Source organism: Camellia sinensis, chromosome 7 (genome assembly GCF_055761805.1).
Source record: "Camellia sinensis isolate YWXY chromosome 7, ASM5576180v1, whole genome shotgun sequence".
In the NCBI taxonomy this organism is placed as follows: Eukaryota; Viridiplantae; Streptophyta; class Magnoliopsida; order Ericales; family Theaceae; genus Camellia; species Camellia sinensis.
In genome coordinates this window covers 104,345,001-104,365,481 of record NC_138967.1, presented here as the reverse complement: position 1 = coordinate 104,365,481, position 20,481 = coordinate 104,345,001, and the positions used below count along the sequence as shown (strand labels likewise).

The 20,481-nt window shown below is 36.2% G+C and overlaps 1 protein-coding gene and 1 long non-coding RNA gene across 3 annotated transcripts in view; both read left to right on the top strand.

Moving 5' to 3' along the window:
• Window positions 1–20,481, top strand: part of LOC114285062 (two pore calcium channel protein 1A) — a 97,301-nt gene that overhangs the window by 11,591 nt on the left and 65,229 nt on the right. Inside the window, exons 4-7 of the mRNA XM_082878950.1 lie at window positions 30–125; window positions 13,449–13,579; window positions 14,460–14,520; window positions 17,723–17,889. Coding sequence (XP_082735076.1) covers window positions 30–125; window positions 13,449–13,579; window positions 14,460–14,520; window positions 17,723–17,889 — 455 coding nt within the window. The remainder of the gene's footprint in view (window positions 1–29; window positions 126–13,448; window positions 13,580–14,459; window positions 14,521–17,722; window positions 17,890–20,481) is intronic.
• Window positions 3,838–4,562, top strand: LOC145795233 (uncharacterized). Of its 2 annotated transcripts, XR_014335818.1 has the most exons (3): window positions 3,838–3,977; window positions 4,116–4,187; window positions 4,333–4,562. It is a non-coding gene; the product is annotated as an uncharacterized LOC145795233 (long non-coding RNA). The 2 variants fall into 2 exon arrangements; XR_014335817.1 differs by lacking the exon at window positions 3,838–3,977 and having other exon boundaries at window positions 4,050–4,187.

Sequence of the window (20,481 nt, the reverse complement as noted above, 5' to 3'; positions counted from 1 at the left end):
AATTATGTGATTTTCTACTTCTTGTGCAGGGTGTAACTCTTATCATTCTCATGATACATACCTTCTTTCCCATTTCGTATGAAGGATTCAGTATATACTGGAAAAGTGCTCTTAATATATTAAAGGTACTTGGTTCCAAAACTTTGCACCTGAAGTTGTTATCTGAACCCTTTACTTTCTTGTCTTCACTAGCCATTTTATATAAAGGAGATTGTTATATTCTCAAAACAAGAGGTTCCATGATAAAAATGTTGGCTAAAGTGGATCATGGAAATGCTTATTTGCATGACAATGATTTGCTCCTTGGTTGTGTTTGTGTGCATAATTTTAATTTCAGTAACCTTTTTATCAAAGCTGATTCAAATAAAATTGCATTGTCTACTACAAAAACTATGACAAGACAGGGATAAATTGTATTATATATCAAGTGAGTTCTAAATACCATTCTTTTTTATAATTTGATGGATATTAAAACGACTATGTTTGATAATGAATAACAAATTTACATGGTTTATTAAAATGACTCATTTGTGTGACATGGTTGTTTAGCTCCAACTGATGACTGAAAAATAATAAATGGCTATGCTTGAGGATGGGTTACAAACTTGAGCAAAGTATTGTTGATTTGTTGTTCTGTTATGGTTGTTTTGTTCTATCTGGTTATGCTGGAAGGGGTTTGATCTAATAAAATCTGTAAGTTATGCATCTCCCAGAAGTTGTAGAAGAAGTAAGCATGAAATATATTACAGAGGATGCTAATCTCCGGATTGATATCTTCACTTAAAAAGCTGCTATTTTTAAGTGACGATATAGCTTCTATGGGAGGACAGCTATGTTGTTCAATGCAAAAGGCTTGTAATCTTTGTAGATCATGTTGCAATGGCATCTGTGTAGTGGCATTATTAACAATTATTGGAAACTGGTTGTCTTTTTTGGTCTTTATTGTAACCGTTGGATTTGCTTTCTTCAGTTGATAGCTCAAAACAATGCAATTTTATTTTACACTCGATTTTTATATCAATTTTCACAACTACTCTTCCTTTTTTTTTTTTTTTTAAATTTTTTTTTTTAATTTGTACTGTAACTTTGTTCATATATATATATATATATTGAAGTTTTCAGCTGATTTTAGTCTTGTTCTTTCTTATGTTAGATGAACCATGCTCAATGACTATGGTAAACTAACTTAACTATTTGAAGTCGAATTATTTATTTTGTTGGTGTTCAACCCCTCCTACTGGAACTTTTTGAGAAATATGTTTGTCTGAAGCATATTAGTAATTCATTCCAGTGAAATTGGTTTCTAGAAGCACAACAATGTGCAGAACACCAAGAAGATATGCCAGGACTGCTTGCAATGACACTTTGCCCTCAAAACTGCTACATATAGTTTTTCATCAAAATAAAATTGAGAACATATTTGACACTTCAGAGTTTTATTTTTTTGGAAAGAATAGTGATTTTGTCAAGTAACAAATTGTCCTATCTATCTTTAATGTGGTGAAATTGTTGATTAAATAGTAATCTTTTCTGTATCATCGTGATTCTCATTTTCTTAGTCTCCTTTTGATAGTTCAGATCATGGATGAGTTGGTTTTGTAGTTTGACGGCCTAACTAAAATAAACTAAAATAATGGTTGATGTGCAGTGCCTCAGGTTTGGGTGGAACTGGATACTGCCCAGTTCACAAACTATGTACCAACAACTGGTACATTCTGTACGAGATGGTGGTACGTTTGGTACAAATGTCATATACATCTTGACATAATCAACTAAAGGTGAACGTAACAATCATTGTTTGAAAATGTACCACCATTTGGATGAGATGTACAAGCTATTGGTGCATAATTATGAACTGGATGGCATTTATAATCCATCCTAGCTGTTTTGCTATTCTCTACTTCTCTGCCTGTCATAAGTGTTAGAATAGGAAATAAGTGATTATATTTTATTCTTATTTATTCCCTTGATTGGTGTAATGGGCTGGTCCATATATTATGCTTTATGGCACTCTTGTAATTACTCAGTATTATCAATATAAAAGGGTATGAAGTCTAACTCATTCCCTAATTCTTTCTCTTCTCTAAACCTACATGGTATTAGAGCCACCCAAGGAGAAACTTTGGATCAACCAAAGATTACCTTGCTTTCACTGAAGGACTGCCCAGGCCACCCAAACTCTTGGTTAGGACAGGCGGCCCTCACCCAGTGCAGCAGAAGGCCAGTCAGCTCTTACCCAGGCCAGCTGAAGGCTAGTTGGCTCCTACCCAGGCCAACCGAAGGTCCCTCTTGGTTTGTTGGCTCTCACCTAGGGCTGTAGAAGGTTAGTCGGCCCCCCTTGGCTCCTACCCAAGCCAGCCGAAGGTCTTTTTTGGTCTGTCGGCTCTCACCTAGGGTTGTAGAAGGTCAGTCGGCCCCCCTCGGCTCCTACCCAGTCCAGCCGAAGGTCCCTCTTGGTCTGTCAACTCTCACCTAGGGCTGTAGAAGGTCAATTGGCGCCCCTCGGCTCCTACCCAGGCTAGTCGAAGGTCTCTTTTGGTCTGTCGGCTCTCACCTAAGGCTGTAGAGGTCAGTTGGCCCCCCTTCAGGACAGCCGAAGCCTTCTCTTCCTTTCTCTAGGTCTGTCGGCACCTTCTCTTCCTTTGTATAGGTTTGTCGGCAGTCGGCCTCTGACTTCTTTGTTTCGTTGGTATTAGCCTTTGACTTCTTTGTTTCTTTCTTCGTAAATAAATACACATCTCTGTTTCTTTCTTCATAAATAAATAAAATGCAATTAAAAAAAAAAAAAACTCTGGTGATATAAAAACAGTATAGAAACAAAACCACACTGGATTCTTCTTTCTTTATGCTTTTATAGTTACTGTTGTGCTTGTTACTACACTCTCATCTTTCGAGTTTGTGATTGGCATCGTGTTTGAGGAACAGTTAGTAGAGTCTCCATGGCGGATTTGACCAGTGAATCTATTACCTCTTAGCCATCTCAAGGCGAGAGTTCTGTTATCCCTTCCACTATGACTAATAACCTCCACACTGGCCTTAGAATCACCACCTCTCTATTCAATGGTCAGAATTACCTAGCGTGGTCGCAGATTCTGACTATTTTCATAAAGAGCAAGGGGAAAATGAGATATGTTGATGGGCAGGTTCAGGCACCCAGACCAATGGGAGATCACCAATTTTTTGATTATGGGTTGGTTGATCCATTCTATGGTTCTGGAGTTTGGAGAGGGCTACTTGTCTATGGACATTGCCTAGGATATTTAGGAGGCTGTAGCAACTACTTACTCTAGGAAAGGGAACTTCTCACAGGCTTTCGAGTTACGTCGATCCATTGAAAGGTCGGTACAAGGTGAGCAGACTATTCTCCAGTATTTTACCTTTCTTAACAATGGCTGGAATCGGTTTGATCACCTTCAGGATTACAAGCCTGTCTATCCCACTGATTCTGCTGGTTACCGGAAGTTTGTGGCGCAAGAGTAGGTCTTCAAGTTCTTGGAAGGCCTAAATGTGGAGTATGATCTGGTTCGGAGTAGAGTACTTGGCATGGATATGCTTCCTTCTCTTTAGGAAGCCTTTGCTTTTGGGCAGAATGAGGAGAGTTGCCATTCTGCGATGCTTCCTTCTGTTTCTACTGATCGTTCGGCCTTGGTTTCTACACCCTCTCGTGATGGTGACCGTGCGACTCGTGGTTCTCGTCCTTTCTTTGAGAAGGATAATCTTTACTGTGACTACTGTTGTCGACCTCGCCACACACGAGAGACTTGTTGGAAGCTGCATGGAAATCCAGGGGCTGCATGGTCGGTATGGTCCTTGAGACTGCGGGGCCAATGCACGAGCCCATCTTTCGGACACTGTTAAGCCACCATCTTCATCTCCAGGTGTCTTCTCCGCTGTGGATGTTTCGGGGTTATCTGCCTCGAATTTTGAGATTGCTCTTTGCTACTTGCTAGACCGTTGAGCCTTCACTTCTGCTACAGGTGCACCCTCTTCTTCCTTTGCCAATTCAGATACCTTGGCTTCCTTCCCATGTGCATTGTTATCTCATACGACTATACTATGGATTATTGATTTTGGTGCTTTCAACCATATGTCTGGCTCTTCTAATTTATTTTTAGAGTATAACCCCTCCTTAGGTCAGGAAAAGGTGCGTATTGCTGATGGTACAACTTCGTCTGTGTCAGGGAAAGGTTTAATTCATGCCACCCCTTACCTTCCTTTGTCTTCTGTCTTCCATGTTCTCAATTTTAATATTAATCTTTTATCTGTGAGTCGTATTATTTGTGACTTAAATTGTAGCGTGACGTTTTTTTTTCTAATCATTGTCTTTTTCAGGACCTTATCATGAGGAAGAGGATTGGTAGTGGTAGAGACGATCATGATCTCTACATTTTGGATCAGACAGCCAAGCTGGCTCATTCATCTATTCAGTTATCATCCACCAAGGAAGACATTTGGCTGTGGCATCATCGCTTAGGACACCTCTCATTTTTATTACTTAAACATTTATTTCCTTCTGTTTTTGAGAAAAATAATGAATATGCTTAGTTAGAGTTTTCCAAAAACTCTTTTCAGAAAATTCTACTTTCTTACTTTCCGTTTTTTTTGTTTTTGCTGAATTTTTTTAATATTTTAAGCAATTTTTTTTTTACTTTTTAGACATACTTAACATAAATATACCTAAAAAGTAAAAAATTTATGAAAGAAACCTTTTAAAAATTCACTAAATACCAAAAATACAAAAAAAAAATACGAGAATTTAGTACAATTTTTTGTATTTTTATGTATTTATTAATTTTTTAAAATATTTTTTCACAAATTTTTTACTTTTTAAATACATTTAAATAAGGTGCATCTAAAAACGTAAAAAAAATGTTTAAAATTTTAAAAATATTCACTAAAACAAAAAAACACAAAAACTAAAAAACTTAATCCAAAAAACTCAAACCAAACACACTGAATGTGTTTCAATGTGAGTCTTGTCAACTTGGAAAACAATACAGAGCCTTTTTTGCTCCTATTAATAAAAGTTCAGTTCCATTTTCTTTGATTCATTTTGATGTATGGGGTCCATCACGTTTTGTATCTTTAACCTGTCACAAATGGTTTGTTACCTTCATAGATGATTGTTCTAGGGCTATTTGGGTCTATTTGATGAAAGATAAAATGAGGTGTTTTTTGTGTTTCAAACCTTCCATTAAATGGTTTGTACTCAGTTTGGGGCGGTTGTCTAAATTCTTTGTTCTGATAATGGGTGGGAAATATATTGACTCTGGTCTTGCCACTTACTTCGCCACTCATGGCATTATTCCCCTGACTTCTTGCACTAATACCCTTCAACAAATGGTGTTACAGAATGCAAAAACCGCCATCTCTTTGATGTCGTCCGTTGTCTATCGTTTGAGATGCTGGTTCCTCGATCCTATTGGGAGGCAGCAGCTCTCACTGCCGCTTATTTGATTAATCGTTTTTCTACCCAAGTCTTTCAAAAATAAACACCTCTTCACGTTTTGTTCGGGTCTACCTCTTCCGGATTCTCCATTTCTCCTAAGACCTTTGGTTATGTTTGCTTTGTCCATAATTATTCCTCCACTCGTGGAAAATCGGATCCTAGGTCTCTTAAGTGTGTTTTTCTGGGTTATTTTGTCACCCAAAAGGGTTATAAGTGTTATCATCCTCTCACTCGCAAATAGTTTGTCTTCATAGATGTCACTTTCTTTAAGTCTCAGTCTTACGTTACGACCTCCCCAGTATCACAGTCCTCTCTTCAAGGAGAGCCTTGGTGTGAAGACATTCTTGTTCTTGTTCCATTTCCACCCGTGCTTGAATGGAGAGAGGATGATGAGCTAGCAGTTGTTGAGGAAAAGGAAGCAGGCCAAGTTTATATCAGGGACAAGGATAGACAACAAGTTACTTGGATGCAAGAGCCTATTCTCCTTCCTCTACTGCCAACTTTTTCTCCGAATGAGTGTCCAGAGTCACCCTCATTTCCTGAGAGTCCATGCAATTCTAATTCTAGTGCTCTTATTCCTGATGTTTCAGATCTTGATGTTTCCATTGTTAATAGGAAGGGGGTTAGGTCATGTATTTAGCATCTTATTACTAATCATGTCCCTTATTCTAATCTGTCTTCCTCATATAAAGCCTTTCTTTCTAAAATGTCTTCTGTGAGTCTACCTACTAATTTTCAGGATGCTCTCTCTATTTCTGAATGGAAACATGCCATGATGGAAGAGATAAGAGCTCTTTGCAAGAGTGACACTTGGCAGTTAGTGGAGTTACCTAGAGGCAAAAATCCAGTTGGGTGTAAGTCGGTGTACACGGTAAAACACAAAGCAGATGGTTCCATAGAACGGTATAAAGTAAGATTGGTTGCTAAGGGCTTCACTTAGATTTATGGGATAGCTTACCAAGAGACATTTGTACCAGTTGCTAAGATGAACTCTGTGAGAATTTTACTCTCTCTTTCTGCAAATTTGGATTGGTCACTTCATCAGTTTGATGTAAAGAATGCATTTCTTCATGGAGACCTAGCAAAAGAGGCCTATATGGATATTTCCCCTGGTTTTGCGGATGCCAAGTCCAAACGTAAAGTATGCAGGCTCCAAAAGTCGCTTTATGGACTAAAGCAGTCTCCTAGGGCTTGGTTTGAAAGGTTTGCTCAAGCTATGCTTAAATATAGGTTCAAGCATAGTCAAGCTGATCACATCTTGTTTGTGAAACACTCCTCACATGGTAAGACTACAACTCTCATTGTTTGTGTTGATGATATTGTTCTGACGGGAGATGACATGGAGGAAATCCCTCTGTTGAAGGAATACCTAGCTAAGGAGTTTGAAATCAAAGACTTGTGTAGTTTGAAGTATTTCTTGGGTATTGAAGTAGCTAGGAGCAAGGATGGCATCTTCATATGTCAGAGAAAGTATGTACTTGACTTGCTAAAGGAAATTGGACTGCTTAGAGGTAGACCATGTGATACACCTCTAGAACTAGGTCATAAACTCAGTGAGGATCAAGAGGGAGAGCCAGTGGACAGGGGGAGATACTAGAGACTAGTGGGCAAGCTCATATACTTATTTCGCTCACGTCCAGACATTGCCATTGCTGTGAGTATGGCGAGCTAGTCTATGCATGTTCTTAGAACTTCCTACTTAGAGGCAATTATGAGAATCCTGAGATACCTGAAGTCTTCTCCTGGAAAGGGTCTCTATTTCTCAAAAACATGGCCATTTCAGTATGGAGGCATTTACTGATGCAGATTGGGCTGGATCAGTCACTGACAGACGATCAACTTTCGGGTACTACACGTGTTGGTGGTAACCTAGTCACATGGCGAAGTAAGAAATAGAATGTGGTTACTAGATCTGCTGCTGAGGCAGAATTTAGGGCTATGGCTGAGGTGTATGTGAGTTATTATGGATTAAATTATTCTTGGGAGACTTGGGAATCCATCAGACTGACTCCATGTGACTATACTGTGACAACAAGGCCACAATCAACATAGCTAATAATCCAGTTCAACATGATAGAGCTAAGCATATGGAGATTGATCGGCACTTCATCAAGGAAAAACTCACTAATGACCTCATATGTATTCCATTTGTGAAGACTAGAGACCAACTAGCCGATGTTCTCATCAAGAGGCTAGGGAGCAAACCATTTCATGGCATTCTCAATAAGTTGGGCATAAGAGATATCTTCACACCAGCTTGAGGGGAAGTGTTAGAATAAGAAATAAGTTAGAATAGGAAATAAGTGATTGTATTTTATTCTTATTTATTCCCTTGATTGATGTAATGGGCTGGCTCATATATTATGCCTTATGGCACTCCTATAATTACTTAGTATTATCAATATAAAAGGGAATGAAGTCTAACTCATTCCCTAACTCTTTTGCTTCTCTAAACCTACAATAAGTTCTTTTTTCCCTTTTGTTTTATTATTACTCTCCCTTTTTCTTTTATATAGGGACTTAATTTGATGGAACTGCTTAGTTTCTCAACCAGACCTGTAAAACCTATCATTCTTTTAAACAAACAAGAGGAAAAGGGAGCAATCCTTGTTTTTTCATTACTTACATTTTTTTACTTCCTATTATCGGATAGATTGTATGCATGCAGAGTGCATTGTCACATTTGCCATCTTTGTTGCTCTTAAATTAGCTAGGCAGGAACTATTTTCTAGGCCAGGATATATGTTTTTTCCAGGATCCTAGCTTTGATGACTTTATTACTTCTTGTTTCTCATGAATGGAAATCAATGTGTCAAAGTTGGATTGCTGGGTAGTTGATTGAAATTGACCAAGCATGAGTGCCTTCTATTATTCTATTGCCATTAACAAATATGTACTGCATAGTAGCTAATTTATGTGTCTCATGCTCAAGAAAAATATATTTAAACCTCCTAGTGGGTTGCTTTTCGCCAAAAAATGTTTGAAAAGGTTTTCCATGCAATGATCGGCATATAGTGACGTTAAAGAGTAAGGCTACATTTGGATTGATGATTTTGAAATGAAAATGTTGAGAATATAAATAATAAAGTCACTCATCGCTCTAACAGCTTGAATTTTAGGTGAGTTGTTGCTCAACAATTTAACATGGGGTATGAGGACTGGCAATAGGTATTGTGTTTGATCCTTCTGCCTCATAATTATACTACTTGCACATGTTTGGCCTGTTTAGTCTGGCCAGTGGCCACACGTGAGGGGGTGTGGAGAGAGTATAAATAAAGTTACCCCTAAAGTTTTTGATGAGTTGGTTGTTAACAATTTACAAAATAGATTTGAGTTTAAAATTTACAAATTTATTGGGTTGGCTAATAGAGTGGAATTGAGAGGCTTAAGGAGGATAGAGTAAGATGGAATAAATGCTTTATTAGGAACATTTTAGCAACTAGAATCCTTTTTGAGAAGGATTTTGACCTACTCCTCTCACTTTTATTTCAAATTTATCCATGTATGTCCTTCAATCCATTAATGCATCTCATTGAAACCTAAATCTAAGCTATTGAAACTACCAGGCTATTTTAGCCTCCGTTTAGGAAGTGGGTTGGCTTTTTGGCTTTTTTGACTATTTTAGCCTGGGCTAAAAAGCTTGGTTTGGGAAGGGCTTTTTGGTTTTTTGGCTTTTTTGACTTTTTTTGTGAGAGAAGAGTGTAATGATTATGGGTTGGATGTGATGTTTTGTTTTTTGTGACTAAAATAGCCTATTTTGTCTTTTGTGGCTAAAATAGCCAAAAAAGCCCACTTTAGTTCTTCCCAAACGGACCCTTAGTAACTTTTTGGCTTTTTATGAAAATATGTGAAGAAAAGTAGAGAGAGTAATGTGATAACTTATAGTAACTTTTTTGGCTTTTGGGCTAAAATGTATAGTTGACAAATGACACCTAAATTTAAGTTTTAATCCTTTTACAATTGATGTCAAATCCATTCATTTAAATCTCTAAATTGAGGTTCCAAATCTGGTGTGAGCATGCTTGACTAGGAATTTATGTTTTTCATAATGTTCATGTTCACAATTTTGTGATTTTGTATAATTTTAATGTTTTTGTACAATATGGAAGCCAATGTTGCGGGACCAAATGTTTGCTCAAGGTTATCTTTTGATGCTTTATACTCCCCTTTCCTTTTATCTGTAGCCTACATAACATTTCTCTAGAATTTGATCTAATGAAGGACCATGGACATCTACTTTGCTCTTTCGGTGTTTTCATGACTTTATAAAAGGGTGTTTTGCTATACTTAGCCTTAAAGATTGAATTAGTAACTCATCAAAATACTCACCAATGAATGTAATACGTAGGTGTCTAGATTCACCACCCTCACTTTAAATATACAGATTGTTGCGTCCGGCATGGATCTGTTTTGAATCCATTGATTTTTTTGAAAGTGTGAACCATGAATGGACTTAAGCTTCACCATGCTTATCTTCACATGCTTGAGGCAGCATCATGAGGCCTCAGTACACCAAGTCATTTTGTCTTGAAAAGCAGCAGAAGCATGACACTTGGTACTGCTTAAGCCACAAAACATTGTTGTCTAACTTCTAATGTGGTGAGAATTGAACAATAAGCTCAAAAAGCACATGAAATCCATTGTTGATCTTAAACCTTACATATGTTATTATCATCATTGTTGTTTTTGTTTGACTGTATGGGATTTTGAGAAACAACACCGAAGGGTCTCAATATTAAAAACTGAGGGCCTTCTGCCTTAGTAGTTTGGCTTACTTTGCTTGGCTTCATGATAAGCTAGGTTACTAGGTAACATGCAAGGGCTTATGCACATATAGGTGTTCCAGAGGTGCCTCCTGAGGTGATGTAGTTTGGGGTTAAGTTTTTCTTATTTTTTCTGTACATATATTTTGGGGATTAATTTTGATTGTGTATTTTCTAGCGTATCATGTGGGGGTTTTCCATGCCTATTTAATGGCCACATACTAGTCAAATAACCACTCAAGTGACTAGCCCATGATGCACTAGAACTGTGACACATAAGTAGGGGTTTTTGAGATTTTTGGGCTCTTCTCTCCTCGCATTGCTCTCTCTCAGCTTCTTCGGTTCTCAACTTCTCTGCCTCTGTGCTGTTTCTTTTCTTCTCTGCACTTGTTCTTTTATGCTGTTGTCATCTTCTTCTACTCACCAATAAAAGAAGACACTTTAGGCTTTGTATATCAGTAATTATTTTGGGCAAAAGAACCATCCCAATGTTGGTCTCTCTGATCCATACCCAATCCAACAGTGAAGCAAACCCCGACATCACCTTCACTTCACTTCACAAAGAGGATATGCAATTTATAAGCGTGAGAGCACCTTCACTTCACAAGCTGACTTTTGGGGTGTAGTTCTACCCAAGATCGTGTCACATGGTATCAGAGTTGAATGTACCTTAGGGATGGGTAGTGTGTGTGTTCCATTGCCTGGGTAAAGTGAAGTGAAGTCTTACATTGCCTGGCTACAAAAGGGATGAAGTGTATAACTGTGAGGGAACCCTTAGTTCACAAGTTAGATTTTAGAGTTGAGTTTTACCTAATGTAAAGTGAAATCCCATATCACCCCAAAGGGGATTTGCAATGTATAAGCATTAGGCCATGGTTGTTAAATCACGAATTGAATCGTGAATCGTTTTGCCAAAATTTTGAATTGTGAATCATAAGATTCACATTTCTTATTAAATATATTTAAATATGTATATATGTATATGTATATACATGTATTGAAATTTTTATTGAACAAATAATTTACTTATTCATATAATTTGTAATTTGTAATAAACAATTATCAATTTCTAAGTTAATTAATAGTTTATATGTTTCAATCTATAAAAATAAAAAAATAAAAAGTTTATACATTAATTATTGTGCAAATGCCAACACATTGCTCTTCTATTTAACCACTTCTTTTTAACCAATGGTGTGTTATCCAAAAGGCAAAGTTTTGAACTAGCAACAGCTGTCCATAAAGCTTTCTTGGTCCAATCAAATTTGTCAACAGCAGTTCCCAACAACCACAACTCCCAAGCAAAAAAGGTTAAAAAAATTGAAGAGGTTCACATAGCTGTCTCTCTATCTTCGTCTAATCTGCTCTCTCTCTCTCTCTCTCTCTCTCTCTCTGTTCTCTCTCATCTAACTATAATTAAGAAAAAAAGAAAGGAAAAAATTGGAGAAATAAGAGAGCAGAAGAGTGAAGGGGAGATGTATACCTGATGGAAGAAGATGGTGAAGACAGTGAAGAATAGGTATGTCGATTTGGTCTCTCTTCTTCTGCTTCTCTTTCTACGATCTGACCTTCTTCTTCTTTGATTTGATTTGGTTTCAAACTCACTTGAGTCATAATTGATCGAAAATAAAGAAAGAAAAAAAAAATGATGTCTTTTCTTGCGAATCGCGAGAAGTCCAAATCGTGCGATACGCACGATTCTATGCGATACAGATATTGAATCGTGCGATTCAGAGGAATTTCCGATTCAAAGTTGTAAGTCATATCGTGTAGGATGAAACTTGTATCGAATCGTACGAATTGAATTGCGACTCGTACGATTCTAACAACCATGCATGAGGCTACTTACTCTTACTTCACTAGCTAGCTTTTGGGTTTGAGGTCTTACTCAAGATTGTCATCTGTAGACATTCCATTTTGATCGGATATAACACTCGAGCCCCACTTTGGGACACCATCCAATGATGAAAACGAGAGATGATTCAAAACTCTCAAAATGTGTAGTTTGACTTGGATTTGATGCACCGAGACCTCCTTTAACCTAGCCAAATACCTTAATCCATTTTTTTATGACACATTTGAACCCCTATGGATCGTCATGGTTTAATTCCTTTGAAAACCACCCTTTTTAGCCTTGTGAAAGGATTTTGCTTCCATTGACATTTTATGTGAAAAAGTTAGGGTTTTCCATAATCAGTCCACGCTAGTTCGTAGTATTTTCAAAGACATTTTCAACAATATAAAATTCGTTAGAATCTGATTTAAAATGAAGTTTTGGTATCTGTTTTGTGATCGCTTTTCGTTTTTTGACAAGCGAAGGCAAAATGGATTCCATTAGAATGTGTTAGATCGTACCAATTTCATAGGATTCACTTCGACCCTCGAGATTCCATACATGAGCCCAATGGGGACATGGCATTGGGATGAAACCTTTGTCTTTCACCTCCAAGCCAGAAGAACTCTAGGGTTCTGCGGTGTGTGCCGAAGACATCAATGTACCTAGGTCCTCCCATTTTACCTAGCCGCCTAAGTCATGTGGTGTAATATTGTTGATGAAGGGACACGCAACATGACTTGCCACGATAATGATCTCTTGTGATACACAACTATTGCGATACTTGAGTCCTGCGGTGCTAGGATGTTCATTTGAGTGTCATCCTTTGGACTTCACATGCAATATGCTAATGTGCCTTTTTTGCGTGGGCCTTACTCGTCCCTTAAGGCTGACACATAATACACGTCACCATCTACATGTCCACAATGTGAGTTAGTATATGAGATATCTACAACTTCGATTGGTCGTCAATAGTTAATTCCATTTGTGTTTCAATATACACATGCTATTGGTGTTCATTCGTTGTAGGTGACATTGAGTTATCACTTATTAAACATTGGCATTGAAAAATATTTAGTCTCACTTTCATATCTTAACGTGTTGTTGCTGTTGGCTTAAACTTCACAATAATTTTGTATGTAACATAGCTGCTTAAAAAGAGAAGATAAATGCATCCGCTATATAAATGATAACTGTTCAAACCTTCTTTTATAAATTTAAGGCCATATGTTGAATTTAAAAAGTTATAATTTCATTTTTATTTTTCTGATTTCTTCTTGACTTGCTTAGTCTATTCTTCAGAATATTGTTTGATTGGTTGAACTATTAAGTATTTCCCTATAATGTACTTAATTAAAATTTCATCTCTAACATACTGAACGCTTTGCTGTTGTTTTTTCAGGTCATTTTCATTTTAATTTTGGTTGCTGATTTATTAGTCTATGCTCTTTATTTATCGCCAGTGGCCTTCTATTCTCTTCCATTAAGGATTGCACCTTACATCCGGGTTGTTTTTTTCATTCTGAATATTAGGTATGACATGAATAGAGTCCATCATTTTAAATTTCCTGTAGCAATTGATGCATTTTTTTTTTAGTTTAATCTTTGATATTGGGTGATCATTGCCGCATAAATTATACTCTATTTGTTTTTTGACTTATGCCATGAGGTGTAAGGCTACTACTTACTATCTGTACTTTCATCTTTTTGAACTGTCCTTTGAATTTGAAACCCTTTCAGATGTTTTTCTTTGTCAGGAAACTCCATCATTTGATGTAATAGATGTATCAAACTTGAAAAAAAAAAAAAAAAAAAGGCAGCCTCCATTGTGAGAGCTTGTGATTTATTTTTGTTTGGTGACTCTCTTGCAGTCAATTAGTGAGAGGAAGTGTCATTTGAACTGAAGTTGTTCAAGTGTCAAGCTAGTTTGAAGGTCAACTAAATTGCTTGTGAAATTATTAGCATTGCACTTGTGCAAACCACCTCAACCTTTTGCCTGTGCAATGATCATTGGGGCAGCATAATTTGGACATTTCATTTTCTTCTTTTGATGAATGGTAATTCTGTTTAGAAGTTTTGAAGATGAAGTTATGTTGGTGGTTTTGAATACCGCTTCCTCCTTCCTGAGTCCTAATTTCCTTTTCTTCCATCTAATAGAAAAACATAATACCAAAAAAATATAATGCGTAAAGGGATGATGATTGACAAACCTGGCCTTTGGGCCATTTCTTGATATGAAAAGTACAAATTTAGCATTAGAACTCACAAAATTATATTAGATTTTGTGCAGTTAATTATCATGGTGCATGTATGTCTCTTGCATTGCTTTCTTCTAGGCAGCGTTAAGGTTTTTGTGGTTTATATAGTTTGATCTTTGATTTTTTCCTTCTTTCTTTTCCCCCCTTGATCCTAGGGAATTACGGGATAGCATGCTCATCTTGGCTGGAATGCTTAGCACATACTTAAATATCTTGGTATGTACTTATTATTGTATTTACTTGTTTTACCAATGTATGAATGTTTGGTGATGTACTTCGATGTTAATTATTCTGCTTGCAACATGACATGCGCAACTGAATATTGTTTTCTGATTTGATAGATTAGTAGAAAGAAAACTTAATATATGGAATGTAACTTTAGCAACAGTAGAAGGGGGAATAACGGAGAAGTGAATATGGAAAAGCAGGAGACAACAAATAGTGAACATTGTTGTTACTTAGGTTTGATTATTCATAAGGATGGTGAGGTTGGAGATGATGTGATTCATAGAATCAAAGTAAGTTGGCTCAAGTGTAGGAATGCTTCTGACATATTATGTAATTGATGAATACCAGCAAAATTGAAAGGAAAATTTTATGGAACAACTATAAGGCCAACAATGCTTTATAGGGCAAAGTGTTGGGCAACTAAGAAACAACATGTGCATGAAATGAGTGTAGATGAGATCAAAATGCATAGATGGATGTGTGGCAAGCTAAGAAGCACATAGACAGACATGGACACTAACATAACATGGGACACGTTAATTTCAAAAAAATAGGAACTTTGACACGGCGAGAAACAACATTAAAAATATTTTTTTGTTATGTAGATTAATGTTATGTCCACAAACAATCAAAATTAACAAAAACTTACACTAATTCAGGGTTGTTTTGGGAATTGACTATTTTAGTTGGCTAAAGATGTGTAGAAAAGTAGAGAGAAGAGTTGATTTTTTTGTAATGGCTTTTTGGCTATTTTAGCCCTGCCAAAACAATATATATATAAAAAAAAAAATCATAACTCTTAAGCTAACTTTTATTGTTTATGTGTTTTTTTTTTTTTTTTTATAGATCATCTATTAATTATTTAAATTTAAGCAAAAAGTAATAAATATTAACTATTTATATTTAAGAAAAAAATAATAAACATTCAACATTCAACATCTAACATCCATCAAAAGCACTAAGAAGAGGGGGGAAAAAAACCAGGTGGCATGCCCGAGTGCGTCCCCTGAAAACAAATTAATTAAATAAAATGTGTCCCTGTGGCTGACATTGCTACGACACCTATTTTGGAGTGTTGGTGCTTCATATGTTGCAAGACCAGAAAAGATAGAATAAAAAATGAATATATTCGTGAAATGGTAGGAGTAACACCTAACCAAACCAAACCAAACCAAGCCAAACCAAGCCTTAAGACCCATCAAATGGGGTTGGTTACATGAATCATTATTCTTCACGCGGCCCTATCAAAGGCCATTTCGTTAGTCAAATTAAGTAGATCCATATCTCTATTTATAACGCTAACCAACGTTAATATAAGCCTACCCCGTCCTCTAACAGTTCCATCTACCGTTACAGTGTCGTATCTCTTCACTACTGCCTCTGTTGGTCTCTGTTGAATATGACCAAACCATCTCAATCGATTCTCTCTCAACTTATCTTCTATTAGTGCTACTCCTACCCATTACCGAATACACCCATTTCTAATTCTGTCTTGTCTAGTCTTGCGACATATTCACGTTAGCATTCTCATCTCAACCACACTCATCTTATCTACATGTTGTTTCTTTGTTGCCCAACACTCCGTCCCATACAACATCGCTGGTCTAATAGCCGTTCTATAGAACTTATCTTTAAGTCTAGTGGATATTCGTTTATGACACAGTATCCCAGACACACTTCTTTATTTACACCATCCCGTCTTAATCCTATGGGCCACATTCCGCATCAATCTCCCCTGCTGTTGTGATAATCGACCCTAAATAACGAAAATGTTCACTCTTAGGTAGTTCTTAGTTTTCAATCTTCACTTCTCCTCTGCTTTCATTGTTACTGTTACTAAATTTACACTCTGTACTCTGTCTTAGTTCTGTTTATCCGGAATCCTTTAGATTCAAGAGTTTTTCACCAAATCTCCAATTTTGTATTAACTCCTTCTCTAGTCTCATCCACTAGCACTATATCGTCTGCAAAAAGCATATACCATAGCACGTCATTCTGGGTATTTCTCATCAACTCATCTATAACTAAAGCAAAAAGATAAGAACTTAAGGTAGATCCTTGGTGCAACCCTACAGTGATAGGAAATTCATTTGTCTCTTCGGCAGGCGATCTAATAGTGGTCACCACCCCTTCATACATGTCTCTAATCACATCAATGTAACCTTTTGTCGCCCATTTCTTCGCTAACACCAACCATATTATACCCTGGAGCACTCTATCAATCTTCCTTACGGTTGCATTCATAGGTCTTAGTTATGCATGACCAAATCATCTTAACATGTTCCCTCTCAATTTATCTTCAATAAGACCTATGAATGCAACCATAAGGAAGATTGATAGGATACCATAAACGGAGATATGAAGTATGTACCAAGCATACAACGGATATAATATTATTGATAATCAGAATAGTAAAAGAAGATGCAACTTAAATAGCAAAAAAGAAAACCCTAAGTGCCTAATTACATTAGCCAAGACTAAACTACCCTCAACTAATAGAATAAATAACATAAGACCCTAAGTGCCCATAATTCATGCCTTATGACACTCCTCTAATTATGCTTTATTCTTAATATAAAAGGGGATGAGGTCTTGCTCAATCCCTATCACTTTCTCTTCTCTAAAATATTTTTCACCAACAGTGAATGCAAGCCTCCGGCTGGTCGTTGGAAGGTGAATTGCGGCTAGGATTGTCGGACCTGCTTTAAAACCATGATACGAAGTATGTACGAAGTATACAACAAATATAATATTATTGATAATCAGAATAGTAAAAGATGATACAACTTAAATAGCAAATAAGAAAACCCTAAGTGCCTAATTACATTTACCAAGACTAAAGTACCCTCAACTAATAGAATAAATAACATAAGACTAAACTACACTTTTCACAGCAAGGGGGCCGAAGACCTAAGTTGACATGGGATGCAGTAGTAAAAAGAATATGGATTTATTTAATTTAACTTAGCATATAACCCTTGATAGCACTGAATGGCGAAAAAAGAATCATGTGGCCAATGCCACTTGATTGGGACATAAGGCTTAGTTTGGTTTGGTTAGTTTGATAGATTAATGTTGTGTTATGTGTGTTCATGTTTTTGGTAATTTATGGTTTAATTGCACTAGTTTGATTGCATTGATTGTATCTATTGCTTTCTGCTTATTGCTTTATGATTTTCTTCAAATGCAGGCTTTAGGGCTTTTATTTCTTCTGTTCTCCAGTTGGATAGCATATGTCATGTTTGAAGATACTGAACAGGGGAAGACAGTTTTTACATCATTTGGCACCACATTGTATCAAATGTTTGTTTTGTTCACCACATCTAACAATCCAGATGTCTGGATTCCAGCTTATAAGTAAGTGGGTTTAGAAAACTTACTTTTTTATTTTCTTTTTACTCTTTTCCTTGCCCTTTGACATTGTTATATTCTCATTTCTCTATTGAAAGATGACCTTTTAATTGAGTTCCTCGTACCAAAATGTTTCATGTACTTTATAGTGTCCAACTAGCATTGCGATGTCTTCTTATTAAATTTCATTTTCTTTACTTATTAGCTAGTTTTTTGTTTGTGTGTGTGTGTGTGTGTGTGTGTGTGTGTGTGTTGGGGGGGGGGGGAGAGAGAGAGAGAGAGAGAGAGATATAAGTTATGTGTATGCGGATTTTCCTAAATTATTGGGCACTCCATGAACCTTTTTTTTAGGAGAAATTTTCTACAGGTTCCATAATGTGCAGTTATAGTAAACTAAGTCCCATAAAAGATTTCTTTACCCATACATCCCACATGTCATCCCATGATTGAAATACCCTTACCTTTTTAAAATATAAGATGCTTGCAGAGCAACCAAAATGGCATGTTAGACTATTAGTTATTTGGTTTCAAAACTTTAAAATTCCATTAATTTTGTTCTACACATTTTTTTAAAATATGTATATATATATGTATATATATTTTTGGAATGGAACCTATTTGAGGAGATCTATCAAAACAAGATCTATACAGTATAATTTTTTGAAGACATAAATAAAACTAACAAATTTCGTAGTAGAAATTAAGAAGTTTCACAATTTTTAAAAAAATGAAAAAGACTTCAATTGTGATAAAATTCCACAATTTATGTACAAAAGCTATGAAATTTCATAGTTTCTATGCAGCAATGGTGAAAATTTGTAGATTCTCAATAAAAAAACTATGTAATTTCAAATTATGAACCAATCAATTTCACAGTTTCTCAAAGAGAAAAATTGAGAAAATAATATAAGTTTTAAAAAACCAAAAAATTTACTAGCTAGTTTTCAAAATATCCCACAATTTCCAGAAATTGTGAAATTCTACAATCTGTATTTGATACATTTCAGATACTTGTACATGGCCTTTTTTTGGAGTGTCCGTGGTTCATAGGCTTGGAGCCTATGCGTGCTTGGGGGCTTTATGTGAACTTGATTAAAGGGGCCTTGCTTGGCACATTATTCAAGACTTGATTGATGAGTGTGAAGATTTTATGGGGTCTAGGTGTGCTTTTAACAACTATAACCAAGGAGAGTTGATCCTGAGCCATCTAAATCCTAAAACCTATGAAGCATGGGTACTCCGAAAAACATGCCGTACCTGTACCGGGTACTTACCGACGTACCGTACCTCGTATGGTACTTCTGCATACGTACCGGGTACACGAAACACGTACCCAAGTTTTTTCTTCTTAATTTTTGACGTACCCAGACGTACCTAGTATATATCCAAGCCGTACCGTACCTCAGTTGAAACAATATTTTCCTTCTACTACAGAGATAAAACTCATTTCACTAGATTTCTTTTTTAGTTTTTGTTTTATGCTTAGTATGATTTTAAAATTAAACTATGGTTTGTAAGTTGTTTAATATATTGACATTTAATTTTGATTTATACTTTTTCTTTTGATATTAAATGTTAATTATAGGCTGGACCTTAACAAATTAAACCATTTAATTATTTTTTGCATTACTCTAAATTAAAATTTTTTACAAGCGTACCAAGCCGTACCCGTATCCTATTTTTTTTGAATTTTACCGTATCGTACCAGTACCAGTACTCGTACCCGTACTTGTGCTTCATAGCCTAAAACCATTGTCTTGGCCAACTTGGCTACATATGGGTTAACACTTGAACTGTTCATTTTTTTTATTTTGTTTTATTTCTTTCATTTTTATTATTTTTTATGTATGCGGAAATGCCCTTATCCAATTTTTATTTATTATTTATTTATAGAAAATTTCTATATGCTTGTGTGGAAGTTTTTGGATGATACTGATCTCCTTGCAGATTCTTAATTAACTTCTGTGACGATTTTGTACTTCTGAATACTTGCCTAATGCTCTCCCCACATATCTGGTAATATAGAGACTAAAAAAGACTATGTTTCCCCTTCTTAGAACAGAAATTTTCAGCTGCACTCAACGGCATTGTTGTCATTAAGATATTTCAATCACATAAATTGATCAAAGAAGAGTAAATATAATTCAACGTAACACCTGAAGGGAGGTCAGCCTTTTTTTTAGAAACTCAATGAGAAATAAATTCAGTTTCTAGGGATGGAAAAGGTCTGCGGTCCGCACTTGTCAGGTAGAATTAACTATAATTTGATGGGTTTTCTTTTGGCCACCCTGCGTTATTCTCCATGCCATTGAAGAAGGTGATGTTACAAGGATTTGTGCTTGCTTGTATCGCCTCTAATATGCCAGGGAGAGTGATTTTAGAGCTTTTTTAAAATGGAGATTCTTCTACAGTGATCAAGGAATTAAGTAGGTTGTTCATGGTACCTGGAAATTGGCTAAATGAGGGAGGTCCATCACTGTGTCATGAGTTAATTTCTCTTGAGTATGGTGCATATGATGAGGTCGATTTTCTTGCTGAGCAAGAAGAATCTCACTAGAGAACTTTAATGGATATTTCTACTCTCCTTGACAACAGGGT